Genomic DNA, 14,576 nt, shown 5'->3' on the forward strand with positions numbered 1-14,576 from the left:
CACCTCACTCTCCTTGCAGTCAGGGAGAGGAGGGCAAAGGCCACTGCCTCTCTGGCCTAGCCCCACCCCAGGCAGGGCTCAAGCATGGGCCCCTTAGACAAATCCATGAATGTTCGTGGAGACCAGGAAGGCGCAGAACAGAGCAGGAAGCCGTGAAGAGCCGCCTGGTCCTGAGACAGGGAACAGCAGGTGGACAGCCTGTGGCTGCGGAGAGGTGGTGGGGACGGTGTCAGTGAGGGGTCGCTGACTCACCCAGCCCTCCATTCCACAGCCCATGCTCCATTCCCTGCTCTGCGGAGTTGCAGCTTACAGTAAGGAGGAGACAGTTGCTAAGGGTAACGCGGTCATGCAGGACCATGTGCCCATGCTGCATGGGGAAGAGAGGTGACGTCAGAGGAGGGGACATTTGAACTGCTGTCGGAAGGACGAATGAGGATTACTGAGACCGAGTATGAGCGGACAGCTTATGCAAAGGCCCTGTGGTAGGAGGGACCCAGCACATCCCAAGGGCTAAGCAGAGGCCAGTGCGGCTGGTAGATGATGTCGAGGCAGGGGGCTTCTGAGAGCCAAAGGTAATAGTTACGGGGAGGAAGAGGGAGAAGGCCACAGTCTTAAAAGGACCCCTGAATACTCTGGCCTCTTGTCAGAGCAATGGGGGTTCTGAAAACTCTAAACGCGTCAGACCACACTAAGGTTTTATTTATCTTTTTACTATTGACTTGTAGGAATGTGTATGTATTTTGTAAGTCCTTTCTCAAATACAATGCTGCTAGTACTTTTTCCCATCTGTGACCTGCCTTTTCATTTTCTATGGTGGCTTTGATAAGCACAAATGATTCCTTTTGATGAAGTATAATTGATTACTTTTCTTGTGATTAATGCTGCTTGGGTCCTAAGACACCTCTGACTAGTCTCAAGTTATGAAGCTTTTCCCCAGTTTCCTACAAACTTTACACTATAGTTTTAGCTTTTATGTTTAGTCTACAATCCATTTCAAATTGATCTTTGTGTGCAGTGTGAGGCAGGGGTTGAGGCTCACTCTTTTCCATTGGGATGTCCAGCTTTCCACTGTCCACTGAATTATTTTGGTGGTTTTGTCAAAAAAACACCCGGCCCAAGTTTTGTTTTGAGAAGGTCGAATGGGAGCTAACACTGGTTACCCCATCAGTGTCCCCCACATTCCATAGTCACAGCTTTCATTTAGAAAGAGGACCAAAGAAAATGAAAGGTAAGGGGAATGCACTGTAAAATCCGTAAAGTGCATCTTACAGCACGGCCATGCTGTAAGTAGCCTCGCTACTTCCTGAGAAACTTCACCCTCTCTCAGGCACTGACTTCTCAAACAGTCTGGAAAAATTAGGGGGAATTAAAAGCTTTGGTCTGGGAGGTGCTGACTTCCCAGGAGGAGGCGCCTCTCTTGTGCTGGGCAGGTCTGAGCCAGGAGATTTGGCTCCCCAACACCTTGCTAGTCCACAAAGGCTAAGGCAAGACGGGGCCCCAAGATCAACTGGGCCAAATTCCCAAGGCCCAGAAAGAGAGAGGGGAAGGGATTGGCCAGAGGTGCACATTACGCCAGGGCCGAGCAAAGCCTAGAACCTTGTCTAGAGTCCCCTTTTCACCTGCACCCCTGGAGGTGAGCCTGGGAAGAGTCAGAAGGGATGTCGTTATGTGAGGGACGTGGAAAGTGCCAGAGATGCAACGTGTTAGATTTGTCTAGCTGAGGATGAAGGATGGGTGGAAGACCGGAGCGGAGGAGGAAGGCCTGGCTTAGAGTAAAGGGCCCAGGGATGGAAGGGCCCCTCTTTGCTCTCTCAGAATCATTGTCCCCAGGAGCCTCATGGAACCAGCCTGTCTGCCTGAGACCTTTCTTCTCACTGGGCTGCATCTGTGTCTAGTGCCTAGTGGTACTCAGATGGCATGCTGGATAGAGCCTGTCCTGCACGTGGCACAGCTGCCCACCCTGCCAACCCATGCACTGGGGTTGGGGACTTGGGTCTCAGCGTGAGCAATTTCATGCTGTCCTGCTGCAAGGGGCCCTCTGCAAACTGCACTTCCCTTTCTAAGAAGCACCACGTGCCCCCGGGATGTCCTGCTGACTCCCTGCAGGCAGCCCGGGAAGCTGGGTCAGTAGCGGAAAGGCTGGGGTGGTCAGTCAGAGGTTAGAACTATGACGACAGGGCTGCCTTGGACTGAGTGGCCCCACTCCCCAGGTGCTGTGTTGAGTTCTTCACGTGTCCTTCCTTGCTGACTTCCAGCACCTCTGAAAGCACTCCCTTCATTCCACGTTCAAGTCCACTGTGCTAAGTGCATCTGGCATCTTCAGCCTCGCCGTAACCCACTTCTCTAGAATGGCCTCATCTCTACCATCTAGATCATGGGACTGTGCTAGAGCTCCCTGGAACATCACCTGCTGCCAGCTTGTCCAGCAAGTGTCACTGCCATCAAGAGCTCCACTTTGTCAGAAGCTGCTCAGCAAACTGTTCCATGGCAGGAGGATGACGCCAAGTGATCACCTACTGTGTGCTCTGTGTCACCTGCCCTTCTCAAGTAGTATTTATTTAATCCTCTGTATCTTGTGAGGCAGGTGGTCTTGCCATTGAGCAGATGGGCAAACTGAGGCTCAGGGAAGTTAAGTCACCTGTTTAAGGTCACACACGTTAGAAATGAAGAAGACGTCAGGATTTGAACCCAGATCACAGGTCTCCAAAGTCCAAGCCCTTTCTCCTCTCCCGGCTTCCTCTATGACCTCTAAGACTCCAGGCAGAACTAAGCCTGGAGCAGGGAGGAATCCCAAGGAGACAGCAGCCCTAGCCAGGGCCCAAGTCTAGTCCAGAAAGTTCTGCTGTCTATGGTTCTGGGGAGACCACCATGTTAGTCACAGTCAGGGAGACCGCAGACACTCCTGCCACCCCTGTGGAGGCTACCCTGGGTGGCCCTGGCATGTCTGTCCTCAGCACAACCTGCTAGCCGGTGAGGGCTCCACCTGGCTCCGGACACTCACCTTCAGAAGGCCGATCTCCTTGACACAGTCCTGCCTGGCCTTGGCGTCCATCATTTCAAAGATCTTGGGAGGAAAAAGAGAGAAACAGAGCGGTTAAAACCAGCAGCCCACGGACCGGGACTGAGTCCTGACTCGCCCATCTCCTTGCTGAGGGGTCCCGTCATAGCAAGCGCCCCACTTACTGAGCACCCACCACAAACGAGCACTGCAGTAAGGGCTTTACGTGAATCCCACGCCCACTCCCAGAAGGTAGGAATTATCTTACCCATTTCACAGAGGAGGGGATTGAGGCCTGAGGATCTGTGACTTGCTGAGGTCACACTGGCGAGTGGCCTGTGCTCAGAGCCTCAGTTTCCTCTTCTGTGAAAGAAGCCAAGAGCTCTACCCCACAGCACCATCCTGGGGCATCAGCTGTGGGTATGACGCCCCGTGTCCTGGCACCCCAGCCCCTTCAGTGCTCACTCATGGGTCCTCTGCCACCTGACTTGCAGGTGCAGACCAAAGGCAGAGACTATAGCCACTACAGCAGAGTCCGTCATGGTGTCTGTGTTGAACCTGTGACCCTTAGGGCTGTTGTCAAGGTTCTATACACTCTGAGTACAGTCCTTCATACAGTGGTTACTTGATGCATGCCTATTTTTCTTTTCCTTTGTTTTATTCTGGGTTTTCCTGGTTCTCCCCAGAGCCCAGGGGCTGGGTACTGAAGTCTCCGTTCCTAGGGGTCAGGGGGGGAGGCTCTGGCCAGGGCCTCAGAGTTCGGGGGAAACCAGCTCCTACAACAGCTTGGACCTCCAGCTCACCTGCACTTTCTTCAGAGCCACCGTCTTCCTGTCCAGCAGGCAGGTGGCCTTGTACACCTCGCTGAACTGTCCTCGGCCTATCTTTTTCTCGATCTGGAAGTCCGCCAGCGAGCAGCGAAAAGACAGAGAGGTAGGGTGCCTCTGCAGGGGGGACAGGGGACACCGGAGATCAGGTAGGCTGGCTTGGAGAGTCCAGGCCTAGGTGGCTGGGCCTTTAGGATCCCAGCACAGCCATCAGCATCCTCTAAGGCAAAGGAGGGACTGTGCTCACCAACCCCATCCAAGCCTCCGCGTACCTCCCTGGGGCCTTTCACATCTGGCCCTATCTGCTCCCCATGACGACCCAGTGTGGGTGAGAACCCAGGCTGTTCACTTCTCCAGTGCACCCTCTGCATGCTCCATCCTGACCAGATGACTGTCTCAGAAGGCTGGCTTTATGGGGCTGGGCCCGCAGTCTCCCTTATCCATTCTTGAATCCTTGCTGCCCAGTCAGGGCCCAGCAAGCAGCGTGTGTGACAAATGTTTGAGAGGTACGGGACTCAGATCTGGTCTCAGCAGCCCCACATCCCACCATGACTAATGCCCTGACTCCCATCACAAGTGACATGTCCCCTCTTGGGGTAACAATACCTCATTTCAGAGAAGGGACATCCTGATCTCCCTCTTTTGGGGACATAAAGAAACCAGCACTTCACAGTGACTCTGTAGGGCCAGCACTGAAACCTGTGTTGGAGCCACAGAGCCCAGGGACACAGCTGCCCAGGGGAGGCCACAGCGGCCAGCTGGCCCCTCTGAAGTACATGTACAAATGTGCTCTCAGGAAGGGGGCACCAATGGTGGGTTCTCAAAGAAGGAAGAGGAGGAACAGCAGAGATGATGTCACACCTCTTGATCTGCCCTGGGAGTCCTGGTGAGATGGGCCCTAGTACATCTCCATTTAACCCATAAGAAAACTGAGGCCCCAGGGACAGCCCTGCCATGTCACACAGCTCTGTAAGCCTTCCCTGAGGGTTTGGGCAAAGCCCTGCCCAGCTCCTTGTTACAGTTCCACTGTGAGGCCAGTCACTGGCACTGGGGACCACCTCCTCAGCTGGACTGCAGCACGAGGACAGGGACTGGGTCTCAGTCATCACTGGCTGCCTGGCACACAGAAGTATGCAGAAAATGGGCACTGAGTTCAGTTGGGGGGCAGGGTAGGGCTGGAAACACCAAGGGCCCCATGGAGGACAAGGTAGAATTTCTAAAATGGTACTGTCTCTTCCAGATGTGGGCCCCAACCTCTAAGAGGGCAGAAGATCCAGGTATTGGACTACATTCTGGAACTTTCCCTCACTTGGAACAAACACTGAGAACCATCACCCTGAAAGAGGTCTTTGCTTGGCACGTGTGGTGCCAAGCGTGGCTTCAGAGCCATGCAAGCTGGGTCCAGCCCTGGTTCAGCTACTCACCAACTGGTGACACAGGACATACAAGCCACTCTGGGCCTCATTTCCTCATTTGTAAATGGAGAAAATAAAGTGTCCACATCTCACAGGGCCACTGTGGGGATCACATGAGACTCTGTGTACAGTTTCTCATCAAGCCTGGCCCCTAGTCGATCTCAGTGGCCTTTGTCCACTCACGGCCTCGGTCACCATGGTGACTGAAGGGTGTGGGCAGGGCAGGCGTGAGGAGCTGAGGCCCTGAGCAGCTACTCCCCAGCCCCCACTCCTAGGCTTTCCACTACGCCAAGCATCCCACCTCATGCCTAGGAAACTCTAGACGCCCTCCAGCCAGGAGTGAGTGATGGAAGTCCAAGCCTGGCGTCCCATACTTAGACTGGGTCCCTCAGCAAGTTAAAAGTTTGGCCAATCTTGACTTTGAGGTCTTGAGGCATGATAATCTCCCACAGCAGTGGGTGGTTTAGAGAGGTCCCTGCCTGGAGACTCGAGTGGGAGGAAGAAGATGATTTCATCCACGACGTGCTGATGGCTGTCAGGTCAGGTCTTTGGGAATAACATTTGACCTCCCTATACACTAAGCGACACCTAGGATGTGCATGGAGCATCACGGGATGCTTAGCCTGCCTGGCATACTGCAGCCACCACCTCCACGGCCATCCTGCTGGACCCTCAGAGCCACCTGTGAGTGGGCCACACTGCTGGCCCTGCTTCAGGAAACTGAGGATCAGAGCGGGGGCGATGGGGGGCAGCAACCTGCTGCAGGTTCCCAGCAAGTGACAGCAGAGTTGGAATTTGACCCCAGGTCTGGGGACTATGGCACCCCAGCCCATCACAGTGGCCTCCAACTCTCATTCTCTTGGCTTTTCTTCCAAGTCCCCAAACCACCATAGCTGGACTGCCACCTCCTACCCCAGACCCTCCCTTCAGTCACCTAAGTTCTTCCCTTTCCCTGCATGGGCTTCTCCAGTGGGGACTCCCTCTTGGTCTTCCATGTCCCTCCATGTCCCCTGAACACTCTGAGTACTCTTGGCATATTTGTTGAATGACACAGAGGAATGTGCCCAAATGCACAATGGGACTCTGTGACCCAGACACTGTCACCTCCAGAAGGACAGCCAACATCACAAGCCCTCAGAAAAACCAAGGCAATTCCTTAGTGCTTGGAAGAACAACACAGACTCAGAAATGATGGTGCTCTGTGTGCTTTGTACCTACTATGTGCCAGTTTGTGTCTCAGTGCTTAGTGCCGTAAGCCTCCTGACAGCCCAGGAAAACATGGGTTGCTAATCCCACTTTATAAGTAAGGAAACTGAGGCTCGGTCATATAAAATTGGTCAGCGGAGCTGGGATCTGAACTCCCTGGCTGATGGGTCCCTCCTCTCCTGGTCTCAGTTTTCCCCAGTAGAGTGAAAGGTTTGAAGGAAGTGATCTCTGAGGGTCCTTGCTCTGGGAACATGGGGCCTCTCACTGGTGGGAGTGGGAAGGTGGCCGGAGTGTCCAGTGACATTCTGCCCAGTCAGGGAGGCCTCACCACCCAATTCTCAGCAGCCCCAAAGCTCCAAATGGCTGTGGGGTGGATATGGGTGATATCCCAGCCATGGCTCAGACTCCAGCTGTGTATCTGCATATGGATGACCCAGATTTGCATTTCCTGTCACAACCCATTCACCCTAATTAGAAAAACGAGCTCTGTGGCACAGTGTGGGCAGCACTGGATGCTGGGGGCATAGTCAAGCCACCCCTGGGGTCCACCACTACTTGCAAAGGGTTGGGGGGGGTCTTGTCCCTGAGATGGCCTCTGTTCACCTGTTCTTAGCCTTGATTTAACTCCCAGGAAAGAAAGGATAAGTGGTTCCTTGCCAGAAAAGACAGGCCTCCCTCTGGCACCTCCAGGGCCTTCCTCCCATCCTGCCTCCAGCAAGTTCCACTCCTGCCCTTGCAGCTGAGTGACCCTGGGACGGTCATCCATTCATGGGGACAGTAACAATGGCCTGAAGTTTCTCTGAGGACCCCAGGAGATGATATAGGCAATGGGAGTCCATGAGGCTCTGAACTGTCAGGAAAGTGGCACGGCCGGGGGGGTGGGGAAGGGGTCAGTCTCTGAACAGCTCGTGCCATGGGGTCCCAGGAATAAAAACTGCTAACTAGTGACCACCTGATGGCTCTTCAGGTCACTTGTTGCTATCCCCTGCTCTGCCCAAGACCCCATCCTGGCTTTTAGGACCCTCTCCATCAGGCATAGGTTGGTAGAGGGGCAAACAGGACCATGCTCTGTCAGGTAAGACCTTTGTGCTTGGCTTGGAGGTGTGAGTTTAAGCCTGCCTCTGCCACTTCCAGGCTGGGGGCCTTGGTCTCCTTCCTCATTTGTATGATGGAGGCAGCCATGCTCCCCATTCTTATGGTTGCTGGGAGTGGGGTGTCAAACAAGTTAAGGAATGGAAGTCCTCAGAGAGGGCCCGGTCACAGGAAATGGGACATGTCACTATCACTACCGCTGTTGTCCTTGCTGGAGTTGCTGGGAAGCAGCTCCCAGGGGCTTGAGGCAGATGAGGCAAGGCTGTGTCTGGCCCAGCAGAAGAGCTCAAGGATTCTCGGCTATGGTTATAATCACCGTCACCAACTCCCCCACAGAGGGCCTGCTGACGGGGTTCGCAGTTACCTCAAGGACTTGCAGCCTTGTGGCTTCAAGCTCCTCTGCCCAGGACTTTTTGCCAGGGACCCCCTCCCAGACAACGGCTGCCCTGGCTCCCTTCTAGGGCTGAGCTGTGGCCACTTCCAGGACTGACATCATTTCTACTTCCTTGGGCCCATGCCCCAGGGTATGGAGTCCTCAGTTTACCCTCAAAGGTAGAGAAGATGGGGCTAGGTCTGGAAGGAGGCAGGTCTTTGGCCCAGTAGCATCTACCTCACACTCTGCTATCGGTCACTGGGGCCCAAGGGAGTGGGCCTGAGTTGCTGGGAAGGATGGCTTGGATCTAAACAAAGAAGAGACGGATGGAGCAGCCTCTGTGAGCAATGACCTTGGACAGCAGGAGGGATCCAGAGGACAGGAGCCAAGATCCCTGGGTCTCCTATCTCCAACTGCACCCTCCCTAGAAATGCCATCAGCTTTCTCAGGCCCAGACAAGGCATAAAGGGGAGACTGGGAGAAGGAGGGAACTTGGACCACCACAGGACACCTCCACCCAGAAAGCTCCAAGGAACCTGGCTCTCTTGTCTGAGTCAGATCAAATTAGGCCACAAACAGCTCCCACCCTTCGCTAATTTGAGTTTAAAATGTTTGAACCACAATACGCCTCAGCCATCGACAAATCTTTTTCTTGCCCCCTAAATGGGAGCATAAAATTACATGTTAAAAGAATAAAAATGCATTCGCCCAATTAATTTTCTGAAATCTCATTAAAAAATTTAGCCTGACTAAGCCAGATTTCTGACCTGAATTTTAATCATCTTTACACTGGATGGGTCTTTTTTTCCCTGATATTTGCAATGCATCATTAATTTTAAGGCGACCGTTCCTACGATTTTAAAAAGCACACTTCATCAGAATGACATTTCCTGTAAACGAATTTCACCTTTAAAGACATCTGACACGGTGTATAGGGAACTTCTAATGGATTCAGTATATGTGTACTTAGCACTATGTTTTAAATCGTGTCGCATGAAAGGTCGCAATTTACAAAGGTCCACACTGGACTCCTTACGAGGCCAACCCCGCTCAGCAACTCATGACCTGACTAATTCCAAACCCAAAGCCAAGCTTCCCTCTCAAGGCCTCGCAATGGGAACATACTCTGAGGGCCATGGGAACTGGGCAGGGCCCTGCTGCTGCCCTCAGTTGTAGAACCTTCTGGTCCCTTCCTTCAGTTTCCTTCCCGGCAAAATGGAGTGTTGAGTATGACCTTTAGCTGTGAGTGGGCAGCAAGACCCACTGAGGCACGAGGCAGGCATCACACTGTGAGACACCCGCCATCATCACTATCCCCACGAAACTGCAGTGGCTCCCCATGTGCACCCCACTTGAGTCTCAACCCTCGGTCCCCAGGGTTATTTACTTACATCTTTGGCAATCATGGGGTTTGAACTTAGGGTTTCGTGCTTGCTGGCAGGCCCTCTACCACGTGAGCCATGCCTTCAGCCCTATTTGCTCTGGTTATTTTGGAGACAGGGTCTTGGCTTTTGCCCTAGCTGGCCTGGTCTACGATCCTATTTTATACTTCCTGCTGTAGCTGGGATGACAGGTACCTGTCACCATGCTCAACCTTTTTCCTTTGAGATGTGGTCTTGCAAACTTCTTTGGGTTTTTTTGGCCTGGAACCAGGATCCTCCCAAACTCATCCTCCCAAGCAGCTGGGATTACAGGTGTGAGCCACTGGCCACTGTATTTGGCTCCCAAGTGTCTTTCTACAACCCAAATCCAAGTACTCTCTGTTAACAGAAAACCCCCAATTTCAAACTGCAGTAAGGATATGCGACCTTTCATAGACACCATCCATTCTTCTGTCTTCTCAGAGCGCAGGTGTTGCAGCACCTCGTCTACCCCAACTGGCCCTGGGCTTTCAGGTCTGGAGCTTGCAATGAGTTCTTTGCTTTTTCTGGAATGTTCTCCCCTCCGTGTTCTGCCCCACACTGCTGGTCATTCATGGGGCAGAACAAACTGGGCCATTTTCTGAAGCTCTCTGGTGCCCATCCTCTATCTGTTTACACAGAAGGCTCCACAGTAGGTGGAGAGCACCCTGAGGGGCTTAGCAAACACTCTTAAGTTTTAATAGCCATTAATAACTGGTCATTTTTTTTTTGGGAAGTCTGCACAGGGTTTTGATCGGGGTGACGCACACCTATGGACAGTGGCTCCAGGCCCCTGCAAGGTATGCGCACAGTTCTCTCCGAATAGATCTGAACTTGGCACGTCCCAGGATGGAAGACGCATTAGCTGGGGTTTCCCATGACTTTCCCTTCCGGAAACCCACATAGCTCTCCGTGGGTTGGCTGAGCCTTGAATTTCACTCCTGATGAAAACGCTCAGCACAGACTGGTAAAATCCTAAAGCGTGGGGCACTTTACACGACCTCAACTCCACGCATTCCTTCGTTAGAAACTCAATAAAAGCAGGTGTGTCCAGCTCTTCCTCATGTGTTTCCACGTGCCCAAGGCTCTGAGTTAGAAAACTCCTGGAAATGAGCACACCACTAGGCGTGGGCCTAGAAGGTTAACACAGCCCACAGTTGGTCTGTTTTTATAGTTTTCCTGCTTTCTACCTTCCGGGTAGGGGCCTTAGCTGTGAAAACTGCAACGATTTTTAAGATACAAAAATAACATCCATGACATTGCGTTTCCTCAACACCCAGGGTGTTAGGTGCCACACTGGATCTTTAAGGTACATTGCCTCATTTATTCTTCACGTTGTCTCATGATGGAGGTACGGCTGTTAGCTCCATTTTACAGATGAGGAAACTGAGACTCAAAGGTCATTTACCCCCTTCACCTGGCTGGTGAGAGGTGGAGTTGGGAGGGAACCCAGCCCAGCCCACTTCATAGCACATGGAGCCTGGCTCCTCACTCTAAGGATGGCTTTAGGCAAACAGCAGCACTCCCACATAAAGGAAAATGCCTGCATTGTCAATTCCAGGTGCTTCCATGTGCTGACACAGGTGAGACTGAGCCTTGATGTCTCCCCAGATGGGGTTTTAAACACCAGTGGAGCCGGCGCAGAGCGCACAGCCGTGCGCTCTGATTCTGCAAACCCGGCCAGGTGCTGGTGGGACCAGGGACATCCTCACCCGAGAGTGGCTGCCCAGAGCAGCTCAGTGCTGAGTAATCGTATCTAATTACACTTAACTATGTCATTACCCACTCCAACATGTGCGAGGAGATACCGAGGACACTCCTGCCACCGCAGCCCACCGCCTCCTCGCCTTGTGCAAGAAATAATTACAGGCCTCTCTCCTCTGCCAAATGAGGCTGTAATTAACCCTAATTGCTCGAAATGCAACTGGCTAATTCCAGGAGATTAATCAAGGGGGATTCAATTGTTAGCGAATGACTTAATATGACAAATGGCTACATTACCCAGGCAGGCCCCACTGCCCCTTCATGTCCTGGTGGAATCTGCACTGACAGTGTCCTGGGACTTCTCAGCTCCCGGGATCTGCCTCCCCAAATTCTATTTGGAAACGGGCCCCTGCATCCCAGCCAGTAACAGGCATAGAGAGTGCAAACAGCATAGCTGTCCACGGACCCTTGTACAGTTGTGTATACATGTGCACACGCACGCACACACACAGAGTGCCTGCCCTTCGTGTCACCTCTGTGTGAATTTGTGAGGGTGCTTTCTCTTGGGCTGATGCAGCTGTATACCATGGAGCATGACGTGCTGAAGGCCTTCAGATCCACTTGCCACCTTGACCTTTGTGCAGCGTATAACCTGTACAACTGGACTTGGTAATCCTCAAGTCCTCCAACAGGAAGTCAGAAGCTGTGACAAGCCTTCGTGGCTCAGGACTATGGCTGTCTCTGAGTCTCTCCCTGACGGAAGTCTCACAGTGTTGGGACAAAAAGCCAACATCGGACAAGAACTTTTTATCTTTTCAGGGTGCCTACAGAACCCTAAAGGATGTGGCTGGCAGGCAACCTGGCCAGTCTAGCTGTGCCCTCCAGGCCTTTATCTACCTCTTCTTGAAGAGGCCTCTTTTTGGCCCTTAGACTGGACCAGGGACCTGGCTGGGGTTCTAGGGGACCCTGACTTTCTTCTGCTGGGTTTTGTTTTTTTTTTTCTCTTTCACAGGTTCTTACCTTTCTATCCCATCTGGCTCACACACAGCCCCCTCCTCGGTGGCTTGCTGCCCACATATCTAGGGTGTATTAACTCAACTAGCATCAAGGTTCATCTGTGCCAGTCTGGGATGGAGCCACTGGCAAAGCCCCCTGGCATTCTCTGTTTAGAAAGAGAAGCAGACCTGGAGCCAGGCCTGCTCAGGAGTGATCATGGCCACCACCCACATGCACACACAGAGGGGAGGGAGGTGGGTAGGAAGTCTCCTCAGAAACAGCTTCAACTGGACTGAGAATTGGCAAAGGAATGGGGCAGGCATTCCAGGCCAGGGAACAACATGTGCAAAGGCATGGGGTACACAAGAGGCAGTTCCAGGACCCAAAGCTAGCTTTGGAAAAGCCCCAAAGGCAGCCCGGCTCTCCCAGGGATCTCGAGAGAGAGAATAGGGTTCCCGAAAGTCTGCTATTCTAGAGCAAGTGGCTGACTAGGGCCAGAGTTAAGACAAAATGGAAGGCAGACACTGGCTCATGGCAAGGAAGAATTTTCGATCCATTCCTGAGTCCCTCACTCTCCTTGGTGCACTGAGGAGAGTGCACGTCTAACACAATGCTGCATAGAAGCCCCCGGGGCAGGGAGAGCCTGGCTTCCCAACTCTGAGTTCACACAGAGGTGGCTTCTCTGAATGTGGCTGAGTTAAATGAAGGGGTCACTACATAAGGTAGTGAGGGCCTAGCCCTGGAAGCATTGGGGTGTTGCAGGTGTTCCCCCAGAGACCTGGAGCTCGCCTGAGGAGCTACAGTGTTTCTGGGATTTCAACACACCCTGGACAAAGACAGGGCTTACCTGGGCGTCCGAAGGGTGCGCAGGCCCTGGCGTGTGGCACAGGGTGTTCGGGCTTCCTCCGTGGGGCAGGTGGCTGGGCTGTCCTGCCATCCTGCATGCCAGCCTCCCAAGGGCACAGGCTGAAACAGAGAACAGAGCCTGTTCACTTCCTCAAGACACTAGCTCGCCCACTGTATGGATGTGTGAGTGGAGACGTGGTTGCCCAGCTCAGCAGTGGCTGGGTGAGGACTTGACCCCCAGGTGACTTGTCTTCCTTCCATTACACAGTCCTGACTAAGCTGTGAAGATCATTTCACTAGAAAGGGAACATGGAGGTTCAAGTAGGAAGTCAGCCAGCAAGGAAGGGACCAGATTCAACCCTGCATTTGCCGGATTCCAAAGCCTCGCTCTTCCCATAGTCTCCCCAAAGAGGGACATTCTGTCTGGCTGTCCCCATCATTACCCCCAAATAAACCTAGGTCACTGAGCCACACTCTGGCAGCTGCTGCAGGGAGAAAGAACCCCACGTCCCCATTCCCGCTGGGCCCCAGAGTACAACACACCGTGACACTGGAGAGCCAGGCCATGCTCAGGGTCCCGCACCAACCTCCACGCAGGTGCAGGGCCTCTGCAGAAAGGAGCAGCCTCAGCTCCAGGGCTTGGGCTACCCTGGGAACCAGGGATGCTGGTTACCAGTAGCCATGGTAACCACAGCATTTGCCCCTGATCAAGTGCCACTTTATACAGGGTCCTGGTCACGTGGTGTCTCCCCGGTCTCACTTCTCCTGGTATCAGAGGTGGCCTCTGACCTCCCTGCCAGACAAGCCTCCCTATGGCAGGGATAGAAGCTTAACACACAGAAGGAAGACTGAGGGGACAGTCAGTGCCCAGATCGATCGTCTACCTCACAAGCATTTCTGCAGTGCCTTCTACAGACCAGGGCCCAGTCTGGACTCCCCCAGCTCCCAGCTGCTACTGTGTCTATAGATGCCCCTGGATGTCCAACTGTTGCTTAACCACATCTCAGCCTGCCCTCTAGAGGACCAGCCAGGCCCCAGAGCACCTTCTGTGTACTCCTTAGAGAGCCGGGAGTCCTATGGACTGGATGGTCCCCCAGGGTGACCCTTACCTAACACCTGAGGGGATGACTATGCAAGCTAGTCCCTTGCCTTAGGTCGGTATAACCTACATTCCAGGGACCCTGGGAGGCCCGGTGGATTTTTTCTAAGATGGCAGCCTTACTCATCTTCCTCTGTGGTTTTACAGGCTCCTTCTGGACCTTGGCTTTAATGAGCCTATGGAGCCTTGCCTCAGAGTCCGCTTCTGGAGAGCACAACCTGAAGAGGTCATCTGTGTTAGCTTGCTTTCCGTTTCTATAATGAAATTCCCGAGGCTGGGGAACTTTGTAAAGAAAAGAAGTTGATTTAGCTCACGGTGTTGGAGACTCGAGGGTACTTGGTAGCTACGTCAGCTCAGCTCTGGTGAGAGTCTCACGGTTTATAACAACATTGCAGTGGTCAAGACGCAGGTGAGAAGAAGAGTCACACGCCAGACAGGAAGCCAGGAAGCTATTTGGCGATCAGACTTTTATAACAACTCCGTCTCTTAGGAAGTAAAAGTTTCAGGGTCCAATGAGAGCTCCCTGGATCCCTTCCAGGCAGTGCCCCCAGTGACCTATAGGCTCCACCTCTTAAAAGTCCCACCACCTCTCACATCACCCCAGTGGGGACTTGGGGGAG

At 53.1% G+C, this 14,576-nt stretch overlaps 1 protein-coding gene across 6 annotated transcripts in view; it reads right to left on the reverse strand.

The window, feature by feature from the left end:
* Positions 1–14,576, reverse strand: part of Nek6 (NIMA related kinase 6) — a 74,318-nt gene that overhangs the window by 26,563 nt on the left and 33,179 nt on the right. For all 6 annotated transcript variants that reach the window (XM_020166574.2, XM_074053235.1, XM_074053231.1 and 3 more), the window contains 3 exons: positions 12,859–12,977; positions 3,802–3,942; positions 3,002–3,064 (listed from right to left, as the gene is read on the reverse strand). In XM_020166574.2, coding sequence (XP_020022163.1) covers positions 3,002–3,064; positions 3,802–3,942; positions 12,859–12,948 — 294 coding nt within the window. In that variant the 5' untranslated portion in view covers positions 12,949–12,977. The remainder of the gene's footprint in view (positions 1–3,001; positions 3,065–3,801; positions 3,943–12,858; positions 12,978–14,576) is intronic.

The sequence above is a fragment of the Castor canadensis genome, chromosome 13 (assembly GCF_047511655.1).
Source record: "Castor canadensis chromosome 13, mCasCan1.hap1v2, whole genome shotgun sequence".
Lineage (NCBI taxonomy): Eukaryota > Metazoa > Chordata > Mammalia > Rodentia > Castoridae > Castor > Castor canadensis.